Genomic DNA, 14,634 nt, shown 5'->3' on the forward strand with positions numbered 1-14,634 from the left:
GCTAGGCGGGGAAGAGATGCAAGGGAGCTGGACAACACTCAGGTCAAAGTCTATAGAATTATGTTCAGTCTTCCGTCTTATACATCACCCGCTCAAATAAACCTAGAGTTTGGACTCCTACGACAAGATCTAGCTAGGTATGGCACTTATATCATCTGCTTGTACAGGATCAGAAGTGCCACCACAAACACGTTAAACCATCTGCTGTGGCAGGATATACAGCACAGGGAGCGCTCCCAAGTCAGAAGCTACCTTCAACTAGCCTTAGAATACACCAAACTTACAGAACTCTGGGATGCGTAAATTGGCTACCCCAATTTCAAAAAACTGGTCTGGAAAACCTTAAAACAAATTTCATTGGTGGAGGACAAAGCAAGCTTTTCAAATAGATCGCACGCCTGGATGACCCTTAATTCCTACAAATCACTGGCCCCACAACCATTTTTCAACCAGGGTTACTCGAAGTCCATAAAAATTTACTTTTTGAGATATAGGATGGGAATCTTTCCGTGCGCTCAACATTTTCCAACATGGCTAAGGTCACAAGTACTAGAGCCGTGCAGGTTGTGCAAAACCAAACAAGGCCATATAGTCCATCTAATATGCTTATGCAAGGAAATGCACCAAGCACGGCAACAGTTTCTCAAAGATCCATTTAAACAGAAAGGCATCCGCACCAGGAGGCAAGCTATGTTAGCCTGCTTAAACCCAGAAAATACACAACTAAACTGTAGACTGGTAAAATTCCTTTTGATGGCTGAACAAAAATTGCCCAAACCTACAAAAACTGAACCAGGCCTCGGCACTGCAGTTCACCTTGATTGGAACAGGCCCCAAACCAGCCCACTGTAAGGAGACATCGCCAGCAGCAAAGAGACAACCCTTGCTACAAGTGGAGAAATTCTGAGAAATACAAACAAGACGACCTGCAAAAAGAAGTTTATGGCTGGTCGGAAGGAAAATGGAACAGCAATATATAGCTTTTAGCTATACATGGACATACACTATGACTAAAATACAAGTTTTTTATATATGTAAAGAGTCCTTCAACAATTGGTTTTATTTTGGTTTTATTCTGAAGATTGCTATCACAATTTTATATTAAAAAAAACTTTAAAAAACCAGCAAAAATGGAGGTACTCGCCTATACCTTGAGGAAATTTTATACACACAGATGTTTTTTATGCTCTAATTTTGTATTGCATGCACTAACATTCCAACGGTTTTAAGTAACTATGCAGAAAATAAAATAAAGAAACACTAGAAAGGCCGTTTTTATAGTAAGGAGCCTGATAGGACAGTTGTGTAACCGCTCTAAGGGAGAGCACATCAGAAATGTTAAGAGTAAATTTAGTTAACACCGAGGCATGATAAAGAGTTAAAGTGTGCATATGTGTTGGATACTTTTAAAAGCCTATGTTGTACAGTAGGACACTTGAATAGGTACGGCTGATCTGGCAACCGAGATAGCAAAAAGATAACCTTTTAAGGTGCCCAAAACAGATACCTGCTGGATTAGATAAAGAATAAACAAAAACGAGAGCGATGTGGGTCAATCTATTTTCTGCACACCATGCCACAAACCTGCCCCAACTACAGGAGTATACAGTCTTGTTGGAGGGATGCCTGGCTGCCAAAATGACATTACAAACTTTGGATGGAAGGTTGAAAGCTGTCAATTGCCGCAGCTCAATCTCCACGCATGAAGAGTGAGTGTGGACAAGAGTACTGACATGATCGGATGAAGAACCCTCCCTTGCTGATACGACAGGAGACCATCCTTAAGAGGCGGGGTGAACAGAGGACCGATGGACATGCTCAATAGCAGCCCGGGATACTAGACTTTCCGAGACTAGTCCGGAGCCACAAGGATCACTTGGTCCTGGTCGTTTCTGGTTTCCTTAAGAACTCTGGGAAGGAGTGGTATTGGCTGAAAGGCTTGTCGGAGCGGAAGTTCCTCTGGGTAAGAGCCGCCTTGGAAACTCTAGCGTGCAGAACTACTGACAGTGCGCGTTCTCTGCAGTAACGAACAGATATAACCAAGGTTCTCCCCACTGCTGAAAGAGGCCTTGTATCACCTCAGGGTGGAGTCAATTAATCAATATGGGGAATTGTAAGCGCGCTACTCCCTGTGAGTTTCTCAAGGCACGGGGTGGGGGGGAAGCAGCTCCGTTCAGTCAAAGAGCCAGGTCTTGAGTGTCTTCTTGAAGAAATTCAGGGAGGGGGCACATCTGATGTCTTTCAGGAGTTCGTTCCAGGTCTTGGCCGCAATGTAGGAGAAGGTTCTTCCACCTGTTCTGGTGGGGTGAGTATCTTGAACGCAACTCTTTTCTCCACGGGGAGCCGTTGAAGGTCACGCAGGTGTTAGGTGATGTGTTTGGGTCGAGGGATGCCGAAAACGAGTCTGGCTGAGGTTTTCTGTATGGTCTGGAGTTTGTGGAGCAGAGACTTGTTGATACCGGTGTTTAGGGCATTTCCGTAGTCCAGTCTGCTGGTTATGAGTGCGTGGGTGACTGTCTTCCTTGATTCGGGGTATCCATTTGAAGGTCATTCAGAGGAGACGGAGGAATTGATGCAGCTGGAGGCGACGGTGTTGACCTGTCGGGCCATGGAGAGGGAGGAGTCAAGTACGATGCCGAGGTTTTGGGCGTGGTACGTGGGGGTGGGAAGGCTGCCAAGGGCGGTGGGCCACCAGGTGTTGTCCCATGCAGAGGGGGAGGGTCCGAGGACGAGGACCTCGGTCTTCTCCGAGTTGAACTTCAGGCAGCTGCTGCTCATCCAGGATGCAACGTCCTTCATTCCTTCCTAGAAGTTGAGTCTGGTGGTGACAGGGTCCTTGGTGAGGGAGAGGATGAGCTGGATGTCGTCTGCGTGGGATACTATGCGGAGTCCGTACTGTCTGACGATGGCGGCGAGGGGGGCCATGTAGATGTTGAAGAGCGTGGGGCTGAGCGATGATCCGTGGGGTACTCTGCAGTTGATTTCCGTGGGTTCGGAGAGAAAGGCTGGCAGTCTGAGTCTTTGGGTTCTGCCAGTTAGGAAGGAGCGGATCCAGTCAAGGGCGGATCTCTGTATGCAGACGTTGTGAAGTCTGGCGGTGAGTGTGCATTGGGAGATGGTGTTGAATGCTGCCAAGAGGTTGAGTAGGTTCAGGGCCGCAGTGTGTCCTTGGTCGAGGAGGGTGCGGATGTCGTCAGTGGCGGTGAGTAGGGCGGTCTCAGTGCTGTGGTTGCTGAAGAATCCGGATTGGGAGGGGTCAAGGAAGGAGTTTTCTTCTATGAATTTTGTTAGCTGGGCATTGACAATCTTCTCTGTGACTTTGGCCGCGGATGGGAGATGGGTTGGTAGTTCTTGAGGTCCGTGGGGTCTGTGGAGGGCTTCTTGAACAGGAGTCTGACTTCTTCACGTTTCCAGTTGGAGAGAAAGGTGCCAGTCTTAAAGGTCGTGTTGATGGTGCGTCGTAGTTCTGGAGCGATGGCGGTGGCCGCTGTGTTAGATATGCGGAAGGCAGGGGTCCGTGGGGGCCCCTGAGTGGATGCCTTTCATGGTTAAGGTGGTGTCTGCGGTGGTGACTGGGTCCAGAAGGAGATGGTAGGCTGGCTGGCGTTGCTGGAGAGGGAGGTGGTTTCGGAGTCGGGGATCTGGTCGTCGAAGTGGTCGTAGAGGCCCTTGATTTTCAGATAGAAGTAGGATCCGAGCTTGTCGCAGAGATGCTGGGAGGGGCGATGTCCGTGGTTTCAGTGGGGGGCCTGGTGAATTCTTGGATGACGCTGAAGAGTTCTTTAGAGCTGCTGGAGTGGGCAGGGATCTTGTTTTGAATGAAGGTCCTTTTGGTGGATCTGTTGCATTGGTGGTATTCCGTCATGGCGTTCTTGTAGGTGGTGCAATCTTCTGGCGTTATGCTGTTTCTCCAGTTAAATTCGAGACGTCTGCAGGTGCGTCTGGATTCTTGGAGTTTGGTGGTGAACCAGGTGGCCTTCCTGGGGCATTGTCTGTCGGAGTTGCGTAGGTGTGCCGGGCTCATCTGCGCAGTTGCAGATCCATCTGTGGAGTTCTTTGGCTGCGAGTTTTGCGTTGGTCGAGGTGGTGGGGGCTTCGCAGTTGAGGGTGGAGTTTAGCTCCGCCTCAGTGATTGTGCTTTAGTTCCTTCGTGGAGGGGGTGGTGTGGGTTTGGGGGCGGTGGGTTTGTTGACGCTGAAGTGTACGCAGTGGTGGTCCAGGGGGGTTGCATGGTGTGGCTGAAGTGGATGATGGTACCGCCTGCGAAGATGGGGTCGAGGATGTGTGCTGCCTTGTGGTGACGAGCTGTTTCAGGCCAATGTTGGTGGGGTTATCCAGGAGGGTGGTGGAGTTGGGGTCGCTGGGGTTGTCAAGGCGGAAGTTCAGGTCTCCGATGAGTATGTAGTCCATGGTGGCATAGCGTGGGGTGTGATGAGGTCGGCGATTGTTGTGGCGAACGAGGCACGAGGTCCGGGGGGGCTGCAAGCAAGGATGCCGCAAAGTGTGTTTCTGGGGCTGGTCTGGATCCGGAAGTGAAGGTGTTCAGTGGTGGAGAAGTAGTCATTTGTGGTGGATGTGGAGAGCCCGAGGGAGCTCTTGTGTGAGATGGCAACTCCTCCACCTGGTCTTTCCTCTGGATCTTGTACCCGTCGGGGATGGCGGTGGCGGTGGCGATGTCGGGGGCAGAGGAGGCGTTGGTCCAGGTTTCTGTGAAGGCGTCGGCGTCTGGTGAGAGGGTGTCGAGAAGGTCCCAGATCTCAACGGCGTGTCTGCGCAGGGAGCGCATGTTGAGGAGGATACACCTCAGGGTTTCGGGGGTATTGGCGTTCGATGCGGAAGTGGTGGCCGTGGGTGTGCTGATGGTATGGAAGGTCTGGCAGCAGAGAAGGCAGGAGAACTGTTGTAGGTGGTGTCTGGACAGCTGACAGTTGTTGTTCCTCCTGGGGTTGAGTACGAGGAGCGTGGCTGAGTTGTACCGGTGGATGGTTGGAGATCCAGGATCCCTAGTGCTGGACTCGGTTGGATCCGCCTGGCATCTTCGGCTGAGTTTGTACACTCTGGCGTTTAGAGAGCCTGTGAGGAGTTGAGCCACCAGGGAAATGCTCTGACGTTCCAACGATGTCCAGAGGAGCAGGGCCGAGGGTCCAAGACCCCACCCCACCCACTTTGTTGCACTATCACATGGCAGTGGTGCTGTCCATGAACACCTGCACTAGCCTTCCCATGATGGAGTGTAGAAAGGCTTCAATGCCAATCAGATCGCTCGGAGCTCCAACAGGTTGATGTGGAGTCCGGATTCTGCCTAAGACCAGAGAACTCTGATCACCACCTCTCCCAGATGGCCGCCTCATTCCAGAAGTGGCGCATCTGTCACTGCCGTCAGATCTGGTTGGGGAAGGGAGAGGAGTCTGCTGCTGGCCAAATCGCGGTCCCTTTGAGATCTAGACCGAGTCGGAGAGATTGCCCTTATGCTGCCCCCTATGAAACTTGAGATCCCATTGCAGAGCTCGCAAATGGCAACAGGCATGCAACACTAGCAGGATGCAGGAAACCATGAGACCCAGCAGCCTCAGAGTCAGCCACACCGAAACCCCGGATAGAGGCTGAAATATCGGTGTCATAGCCTGAATATCCTGGACTCGCTGCTCAGGAGGATAAGCCCAAAATTGAACTGTGTCCAGAACAGCTCCGATGAAAGGGAGTGTCTGAGGAGGAGTCAGGTGTGACTTCTGCACATTTATAGAGAACCCCGGCGAATGCAGGTCAACCATAGTCTGAAGGTGGGAGATGACAGACTGGTGAGAGGACGCCTTCAACAGCCAGTCGTCGAGGTAGGGGAAGACTGACACCCCTAACCTGCACAGATGAGCTGCGACCACCGCCATCCCCTTGGTGAACACCCGAGGGTCACTCGTAAGGCCGAAGGGTAGCACGGTGAACTGAAAGTGCTTGCGGACTACCTTGAACCGCAGGTAACGTCTGTGGCCCGGCAGGATGGGGATATGAAAATACACATCCTGCAGGTCCAAAGCTACCATCCAGTCTTCTTGGTCTAGGGCAGACAAGAGTTGAGCAAGAGTGTGCATTTTGAATTTCTCCTTCTTGAGGAAGTGATTGACGGTCCTAAGATATAAAATGGGCCGCAACCCTTTGTTCTTCTTCGGAATCAGAAAGTAGCAAGAATAACAGCCACTGTCTACTTCTGAAACTGGAACCCTTTCTATAGCGCCCTTGGCCAAGAGAGCTGTAACTTCCTCCGGGAGTAATTTTAAATGATCCTCGTCAGCCGTTCCTGATATGACATAATGGGAGGCAGAAAAGAAAGAAAAGGCAGCGAATAGCCCTCCTGAATGATCTGCAAGACCCACTTGTCTGATGTTATGGACCTCCAGTGGGGGAGATGATGATGGGATTCTCCCGCCAACTGGAAAGGTTTGGTGTGGTCTTGCAGAGTCAAACTAGGAGTACAAGGAGGCTGCGGCCCGCGACTTCTGGCTTCCATTCTTAGGCCAAAATGAACCACGTCCACATCCCTGCATGGCTTGGGAAGCCCGTGCAGGCCGGTGGCTGGGATCGGGCTGACGGGCTCGAAACCCCTTCCATTGCATTGAGGAGTAGGAGAGAGGCCCAAGGATCTGGCCATAGCTCGAGAGTCCTTGAACCTCACTTAGGCAGAATCTGCCTTTTCCCCAAAAATGTAGGTTCCATCAAAGGGTATGTCCATCAAATTAGCCTGGACATCACCCGAGAAGCCACAACTGGTATCGACCCATATCCGTGATCGCATCTTTAAGGCCCCACCCCGCCGTGGCCAGAGCCGACGGTGTCGAATCCGATGGGGCCCCTTCCAACCCCACAAAGCCTGAGGGCTCACTAGAGCGGTCGGTTGATTTGAGCGCGGGGAGGTCGCTCCAGCAACGGAATGGGAGGAAGGTGCGAAGTCAACCCTGACTTCGGCTCCGCAGAACCGTTCCTATAGTATCGGTGTTTCTTACCGCCTTCGTTGACGGATGACATTTGAGGTGAAGATGAAGTCCGATTGGACTGCTTCTTCCCAGAGTGTCCCAACGACCTCAAAATGGATGAAGAGGACTCTGGGCTCTGGCAGCGGTCCCGCAACCTCCTCTTCTTCGATCGGGACCTCCGAGGAGTCTCGGAGGGTGTTGACTGCCGGGCCGAAAGGAGCTTCAAGGCCCTCTCCCGCAAGTTCTTCGGAACCATAGCCCAACAGTCCGAGAACGACTTCAGATCATGGTCCTGCTTGAGACACCAGAAGCAGACAAGGTGAGGATCAGTAACAGGCCTCATGTGGGGACAGGCCTTGCATGGTTTGAACTCTGTCTTCCTCTAAAACATCCTCTCACACAATGGAATAGTTTCAAACTCAACAAAAAGTCGAGAAAAGGCCTGTCAAAAAGAGACAGAGGGGTAGCTCTTCGCGGATCAGCGATTAACTGCCATGGAAAGAAAAGAACTGACGTACACGCACCTGGATGGTGCCTATATAGGTACCGTAACATCATAACTGACGCTACCGACGCCGTCACACTGAGCGAATGGAGCCACCCAACGGCGTACTCAAGAGGTATTGCTCAGCAAAAGTTTCCGGATCCAGCATGACACCTGGGTAATTCATAGGTAAGGAATCTGCAGCTAAAAGCCTCTATGAGATTTACATATATTAGATGCTGTGACTTTAGCATGACACACAGGAGGGTGCCATGTTATGTTTTCACTCATGGTTTGCACCATGTCAAGCAGCCTGCCAAGGCAGTCTGTGTGGAATTTATATGTGGATCCCTTAGGGTGGCAGAAGATATGCTGCAGCCCTTGGGGACCAGCTTTAGTAACCCTGCCCTCGGTACCTGGAGTACCATTTACTAGGGTCTTACAGAGGTGCTAAAGTCCTTTGCATATTGTAGCACAATTAGACAACACCTTGTTTTAGGGAAGGAGCACTGGCACTGAGGTCGTTAACAGCCCTCAGTCCACTGTCAGAGTCGAAAATCAGCATCTAGTAGCGAAAAGGGGGCAAAAAGTGTGTGTGTGTGGGGGGGTAACAGCAACAGTTCTCTACAGGTAGATAATCCAAAAAGCTTCCAGATACTGAAATGTTGAGCTAAAAACAACCTTATCCCTATTTCACTGATGGCTGCGTGTCTCACTATCAGAGGACCAGGACACGGTGGTCAGGACACGGTGGTCAGGAGCCTGGTGGCATAGGCACCAAGAGTCCCTCCATCACTGACAGCTAGCTATGATCTCACATTGAATGAGCCCAGCTTACCACAGGGGAGACAAAAAAGATCAAACCTTACCGCAGTCAAATTTACACATTAATATAAAATGCCTTTGGAAGGTAAAACAAATCACACAAAGGGTGTTCCGAAGAGCAAATGTAACCAGTCTGAAAGTGAACTGATGAAAAATGAACGCAAGAGAACTGAAGTATCAGACTCTGATGACCCTAATTAACTGCGGACAAACGTTGTAAAGAGATATGCCCTTTTGAGGTCTAGCCTAGCGACGCAGCGCATGCGCTGCCCGTTTCCGAGATCTATTTTCGTCGGTTTTGCTACGGAAGCAGGGTGGAAGCTCCACCAATGCTTTCCATTGGCGCGTGTCAAAAATGCTCACTTTTGATTGCAAGAGAGGCATGTTTGTTACCTACCTGTCTCCTGTTTGCCGTGCCTGTCCAGACAGGAGATTGTGCACACGCATAGCTTCTCTTTTTCAGGCATTGTATCAGTCCAGTCATGATACAGTTTTAGTTGGTGTTGTACTGTGAGTGAGGCACAACACGCGCATGGCGCGCTATCACTTTCCTAGTTTTTCGAATTTTATGTGTGAAGTGTGTGCTCTTACTTTCATTTTTCTTTTGCTCGCGCAAGGCTCATGCCGTGTCTTGTCTGCTCTTTATCTGCCTTCTGACCCCCATCTCTGCCATACCCCACTCCGTGTCTTTCCACGTCCCAGCACTCCTTTTCTCCCCCTTCCTTGACCCAGCTCGCTTTCTTAGCCTTCCCTTCCTCCTGCTTGGTGTCCTCTCTTCCCCGTCTCCTGTCGCTTCCTCCCTCCACCTCTCCCCTCTCCGCGCTCCCCTTTCCTCTGACCTCTCTTCACTTGAGCCGCTGGAGCAGAAATTCATTAGCAGCCGCCCCGGGAATGCCTGGGCTTCCAAAAATGGTTTAAGCGCTGTTTGGGTACAGTGAAACAGCCTTAATTTTTCATGTCGGAGCAGGAACATTTGGAGGCGACCAGCCTCCGGTGCCAGCGTCCTCCAGCCCACTGCTGCCTCTTCTGCCCCTGACCATCGGTAAGGGCGCCCTCCGCCTGAATACCGGGAGCTTTTACTTTTATTGTGCGCGCAAATAAATAAACCTTTTGGAGGCACTGCTCACATACGATTCCTTCTCTCACTTTCTCTCCCTCTGCTTCTGTCTCTTTCACTCCCTGTCTCTCTTTTACCGTCTCTCTCCTCCCCCTTACTCTCCCTTTCTATCCTGTCTCTGTCGCATTTTCTCTCTGATACACAAACACAGGGACTCGGTGTATCTTTGTTACATTCTCTTTTAACTATCTTTCTGTCTAAGACACACACACACGCCCTCACTCTCACTTTCTGTCTTTTTCTCTCTGACACATGGTTTTCTTTCTCTCCTTGTTACATGCACTCGATTTTTCATGTTCTTGCTTTTTCTCACTGAAACACACTCCTGTTCTCTCTCTGAAACACACTCTCTTTAACAAACATGCTCTCTCTCTCTGTTTCTCCCTCACTCTGTCTAATTCTCTCCGCCCCTTTCTTCTTTTCGCCCCTCGATTTTTCTGTCTCACTTTCTTTCTGTATATACCTGTTGTCCAACTGAGTTGGAAAGCCTTCTCTGTACTCTGCAGCTTTTCGGAAATATGGCGGGAGGGAGCAAAATAAAAAGACTGCATATTTTTTTTTTTATGTTTAGATGGGAAGGAACATTAGTGAATGTGCTCACACCCTGGCATATATGTGTTACATATTAACAGCGCATATATTTGTTCATACATTACCAGAACGTACCTCTTTCTGAACACGCGATTTTAATGCCTAGAGTTGTATGAATTTGACTGTTTCCTATATATAAAAAGTATTTGCAATGCAATAGGTCTCACATTTTAGAATCTTTGACTTACTGCTATTATAAAGACAAATGCCTTTTATTATTGCAGGTTTAAAAAAAATAAAAAAAAATAACTCAAAATCTCACAATTGCGAGACGTATTGCATTGCAAATGCTTGTTAGCTTCAGATGTCCTGATAAGTTTTCCTGTGAAAATAAAAAATGTGTGGTGTTTAGGAGGTCCAACCTGGTGGTGAAGAACAATTTTAAGGTTACAAATCTGTGTCCCTTGCTGGAGAAGTAGGTGTAACTTACACACTTCTTGCGTAAGTCTATTCACCACAATCAGCAGTGAGGAAGACTCAGCCTAGTCAAGCATTTTTTCTTTAACAGCATTAAAAGCCCATTTTTCTGACCAATCTTGAAGGGGTTTACTCCAAACAATTTTTTTTAGGAAAAGGGAAGGAAGATGTAAAAGGTTGCACAAAGCCAGATAATGCACTAAGAATAACTCACAGCAGCGAGAGGAATCAGTTCACCCACAATCTTTAATGGTGAACATTTTTAGTACCACTCTCCGCCCTGCTCAAGAAAGTGTTCTTAATAAGGGTTTGTACCCACACCTTGAAATGAGACCCCAACACAACCTTTTTTGTTTTGACTTGAATTTGCTAAAACAATGAGAAAAATAAAACTAGAAAAGAATCTGCAGGATCTCGTGAGGGAACCTTTACCTGTGTTCTCTTGTGGACTTAGAAACGTATATAGTTACAAAGCACCATCTTTTATCGCTGGTGTGGAGGTACAGGTATTTTAGGAACCTGTTTTTTTTGTTATCGCTGGCCCTGAGGAACATAACAGGGATTCTTCCCAAAATTTGAGTGGAGACTCCAAATAAATTAAAATCTAATTCTTCCATCATTACAAAACCAGCAGAGAAAGGTGGTCCCGTTGTTGTAATGGATGCCTCCGCGTAAAAAGAAGAGGCCTTACGCCTTCTTAGTAATCCGGACCACAACCCCCATCAGGACGTGCTCCTAAAAAAGAACTTGAAACAATATGCAGCTCAATGATGATGAGAGAACTAAATCTTGACTACCTGAGTCTCCATCAACGCCTGCCTTCTATATCTTTCCTCAGATTCATACAAATAGGTTTCCGCCTGAAAGCAAACCAAGTGTCTGGCATTTGCTCTGTTTTTAACAGTCACTAATAACCCACCTATATGCGAACTGTCACTATATGGCAGATTGAGTATATACATCACATTGTTAATAGCTTTGACATGTGATCTAAGAACTTGCAGCCTTTGTTCACTCAACTTTGACAAACAACAGATCAAAGTATTACTTTGCACATTTGGTTTAACAATGTAATCTTTAGGTGTTTCCTACACTTTAGTTAGTTTATACTTAGTCAATAACCCAATTAAGTCCCGCAGCCATGGTTTAAAAAATAAAAGTCCTACCCCAAGAGTATCATACATATAGTGTACATATTTCATGTGACACTTCTTTGGTAAGTTCTTCAGATAACCAAAAAGAGTTTTTATGTTCTTTCCGTCAAACGGCCACACACAATATATGTATTTGTGTGACGTTCCGGCACTGTGTAGAGGTTATAAACTGTTACAATAAAGAAACAAAAGCCCTGGATGCGATATAACATTTGGTGAAAAATGGTATGCACTCCCTACCCCACAATTAAATCTCTGGTATAAACTGAGCGCAAAACATTCAGGGGACAAATGGAAACACGCCCCAAATGTTTTGTGAGGTTATTTCATATTACAATTTACCAACCACAAGCATTGCTTGAAATGTTAAAAAGAAAGTGCTTCTGTTTATAAAGCATGGCTAAAAAACACTCAGAGAATGAAAACTAAGGTACAAACCTTTTCTTCAGCTGACAACTGAGCTCCCATTAACTTATTATAATAAGTATTTGTGTAAAATACTGCATCGTGTGCCCGGTGCAACACAAATTCCCAGGTCATGCATCGTCTCTGCTCTCGAATCCAAGAAAGATTAGAGTTTAAAGCAAAGTTCCACCATTCTCCACAGCTGAAATTAACCATATAAACAATAAGAACATATGCTTTTACTTTCTATATCAACTTCATATGGACTCAATGTTTTTCAGTTTATACCATCAACAAAAAAATTACACTTTCCTGTCAAGCTAGAACAATCCCTGGATTAAGTATGAACATCACATGGCTTTAGTAAAAGCTTTTTTTGATAGGGACAAAGTCGTTTTGGGTTCCGACCACGGCAATTAAAAACCTCTATTGACCAAGTTTCATTTTGCCACTGTTCCTCTTATAACAATTAAAATAATGACAAAAGACAAAGACATACATCTTAGCCCTAACAAAATTATAAAGGAGAGCCAAGAGGGAGATGCCCTACTCTGTGGGGACTTCAGAGAGTTCTTCACATCTTTTAGTCCTGCAATGAGAGTAGCACTGTCTCGAACTTGGTAAAGAAGCAGTACATATAAGAAATGGGGTAAAATAAGTAATTTTGCTGGAATACTATAAAAATAGTAAAAATGCTAAACCCCCCATGATCCCAGTAGGTGTAGTGTCAAAACCATGTAATCTTTAAAACTAATCAACATTTCCTTTCCAGCACAAAGCATTGCTGACTGCCAAAGCTCTGCCTCTTTATTTACTGCTCATCTCAAAAACATAATGCCTCAGGCTATAATTATTAGGGATGATATATGTATGGCAATGATTTAAATTTATGGTGTAGGTCTGAAGCTCAGTATTGCAAGTATTTATAGGTGCAAAGCATGCTGAGGTGGGACATGAGTGCAGGCTGGTGACCTCACGCAGGTTATGACCACGAGGGACAAATCTGCTTTCACTATATTACCAATTATAAATTATATTGGCAGACGCAGACCAGCAGCAAAACTTTGGCAGGGCATGCTCAGACGTGAGTCCCTTGCTCACTTTGCCACTGGATTCAAGCAAGCCTGGCTGAAGACAGCTGTAATGCCAGAAACCGGTCCTAGGAAGCTTGAGTCCGGTCCAGGGAAGGCATGGCTTGGCAGTTCGGGTTGGACTGTTCCCATGAGGCATAGGGTCAGACTGATTTGCATATGGCCATTTTTGAACTGGGGTGGCAGAGTAGGCTAAAGAACGGTGATGGATTAAACCCAGATCTGTTGACTGGGTGTGAGTGTTTGATTGGTTCAGATACTCCGTCCATCACCACCGCCTTTTGTACCGCTTTGGCCGCCATAAGTTGGCAGGGTATGCTCAGACGTGAGTCCCTTGCTCACTTTGCCACTGGATTCAAGCAAGCCTGGCTGAAGACGGCTGTAATGCCAGAAACCGGTCCTAGGAAGCTTGAGTCCGGTCCAGGGATGGCATGGCTTGGCAGTTCGGGGTGGACTGTTCCCATGAGGCACAGGGTCAGACTGATTTGCATATGGCCATGTCTGAACTGGGGTGGCAGAGTGGGCTAAAGAACGGTGATGGATTAAACCCAGATCTGTTGACTGGGTGTGAGTGTTTGATTGGTTCATATACTCCGTCCATCACCACCCCCTTTTGTACCGAGGTGGGACATAAGGGCAGGCTGGTGACCTCACGCAGGTTATGACCACGAGGGACAAATCTGCTTTCACTATATTACCAATTATAAATGATATTGGCAGACGCAGACCTGCAGCAAAACTTGACTGGTGGAGGTATACTAAGAGGCTGAGATGCTGGCTTGTTATCCAAAATCTTTTCCATTGCAATCTTCAGCTGAAGACTGGTTGTTAATTTAAAGTGAGGAAACATCCATATGCATAACCAAACTTGGACCTACCAGGATCATACGTTACCTGCACTACTGCAGTCCTTACACTGTTTAGTGAAATAGAGTGATCAGTAGAGCCCTTGTTTTCACCCGAAGGATAATGCATCCTCGCCACCTTCTTCCACCGCAAGATAGCAGACATCCACGACAGCTTCAACACCCAGACAGCCCCAACAGATAGCAACACAACAGCCCCTCCGCACACCATCGACCACGACGCCCTGCTAGCCTGGGCCAGCGTGAGCATCGATGACACCATCAAGACCATGCGCACAATCCACTCCGGCTCTCCGTCAGACCCATTCCCGCACCACGTCTTCAACAGAGCAAGCAGCTCCATCGCACCCCCCCTGCGCAACGTCATCAATCTCACCCTCGAGACCGCGACCTTCCCAGAGATCTGGAAACACGCTGAGATCAACGCCCTACTCAAAAAACCTAAGGCAGACCCAAGAGACCTCAAGAACTTCCGGCCCATCTCTCTGCTCCCCTTCCCGGCCAAGGTCATCGAGAAAACCGTCATCAGACAGCTAACCCGATACCTCGAAGAAAACAGAATCATGGACCCTTCCCAGTCAGGGTTCCGCAGCAACCACAGCACCGAGACTGCCCTCATCGCCACCACCGACGACATCAGGACCCTGCTGGACAATGGCCAGACAGCAGCACTCATCCTCCTAGACCTCTCTGCCGCCTTCGACACCGTCTGCCACCGC

General features: G+C 48.0%; 1 protein-coding gene across 2 annotated transcripts in view; it reads right to left on the reverse strand.

Moving 5' to 3' along the window:
• The window catches only part of VPS13D (vacuolar protein sorting 13 homolog D), a 2,979,414-nt gene that overhangs the window by 2,865,219 nt on the left and 99,561 nt on the right, over positions 1 to 14,634 (reverse strand). For both annotated transcript variants that reach the window (XM_078642819.1, XM_078642818.1), the window contains exon 10: positions 11,992 to 12,160. In XM_078642819.1, coding sequence (XP_078498945.1) covers positions 11,992 to 12,160 — 169 coding nt within the window. The remainder of the gene's footprint in view (positions 1 to 11,991; positions 12,161 to 14,634) is intronic.

This window comes from Lissotriton helveticus, chromosome 5_1 (genome assembly GCF_964261635.1).
Source record: "Lissotriton helveticus chromosome 5_1, aLisHel1.1, whole genome shotgun sequence".
NCBI lineage: Eukaryota > Metazoa > Chordata > Amphibia > Caudata > Salamandridae > Lissotriton > Lissotriton helveticus.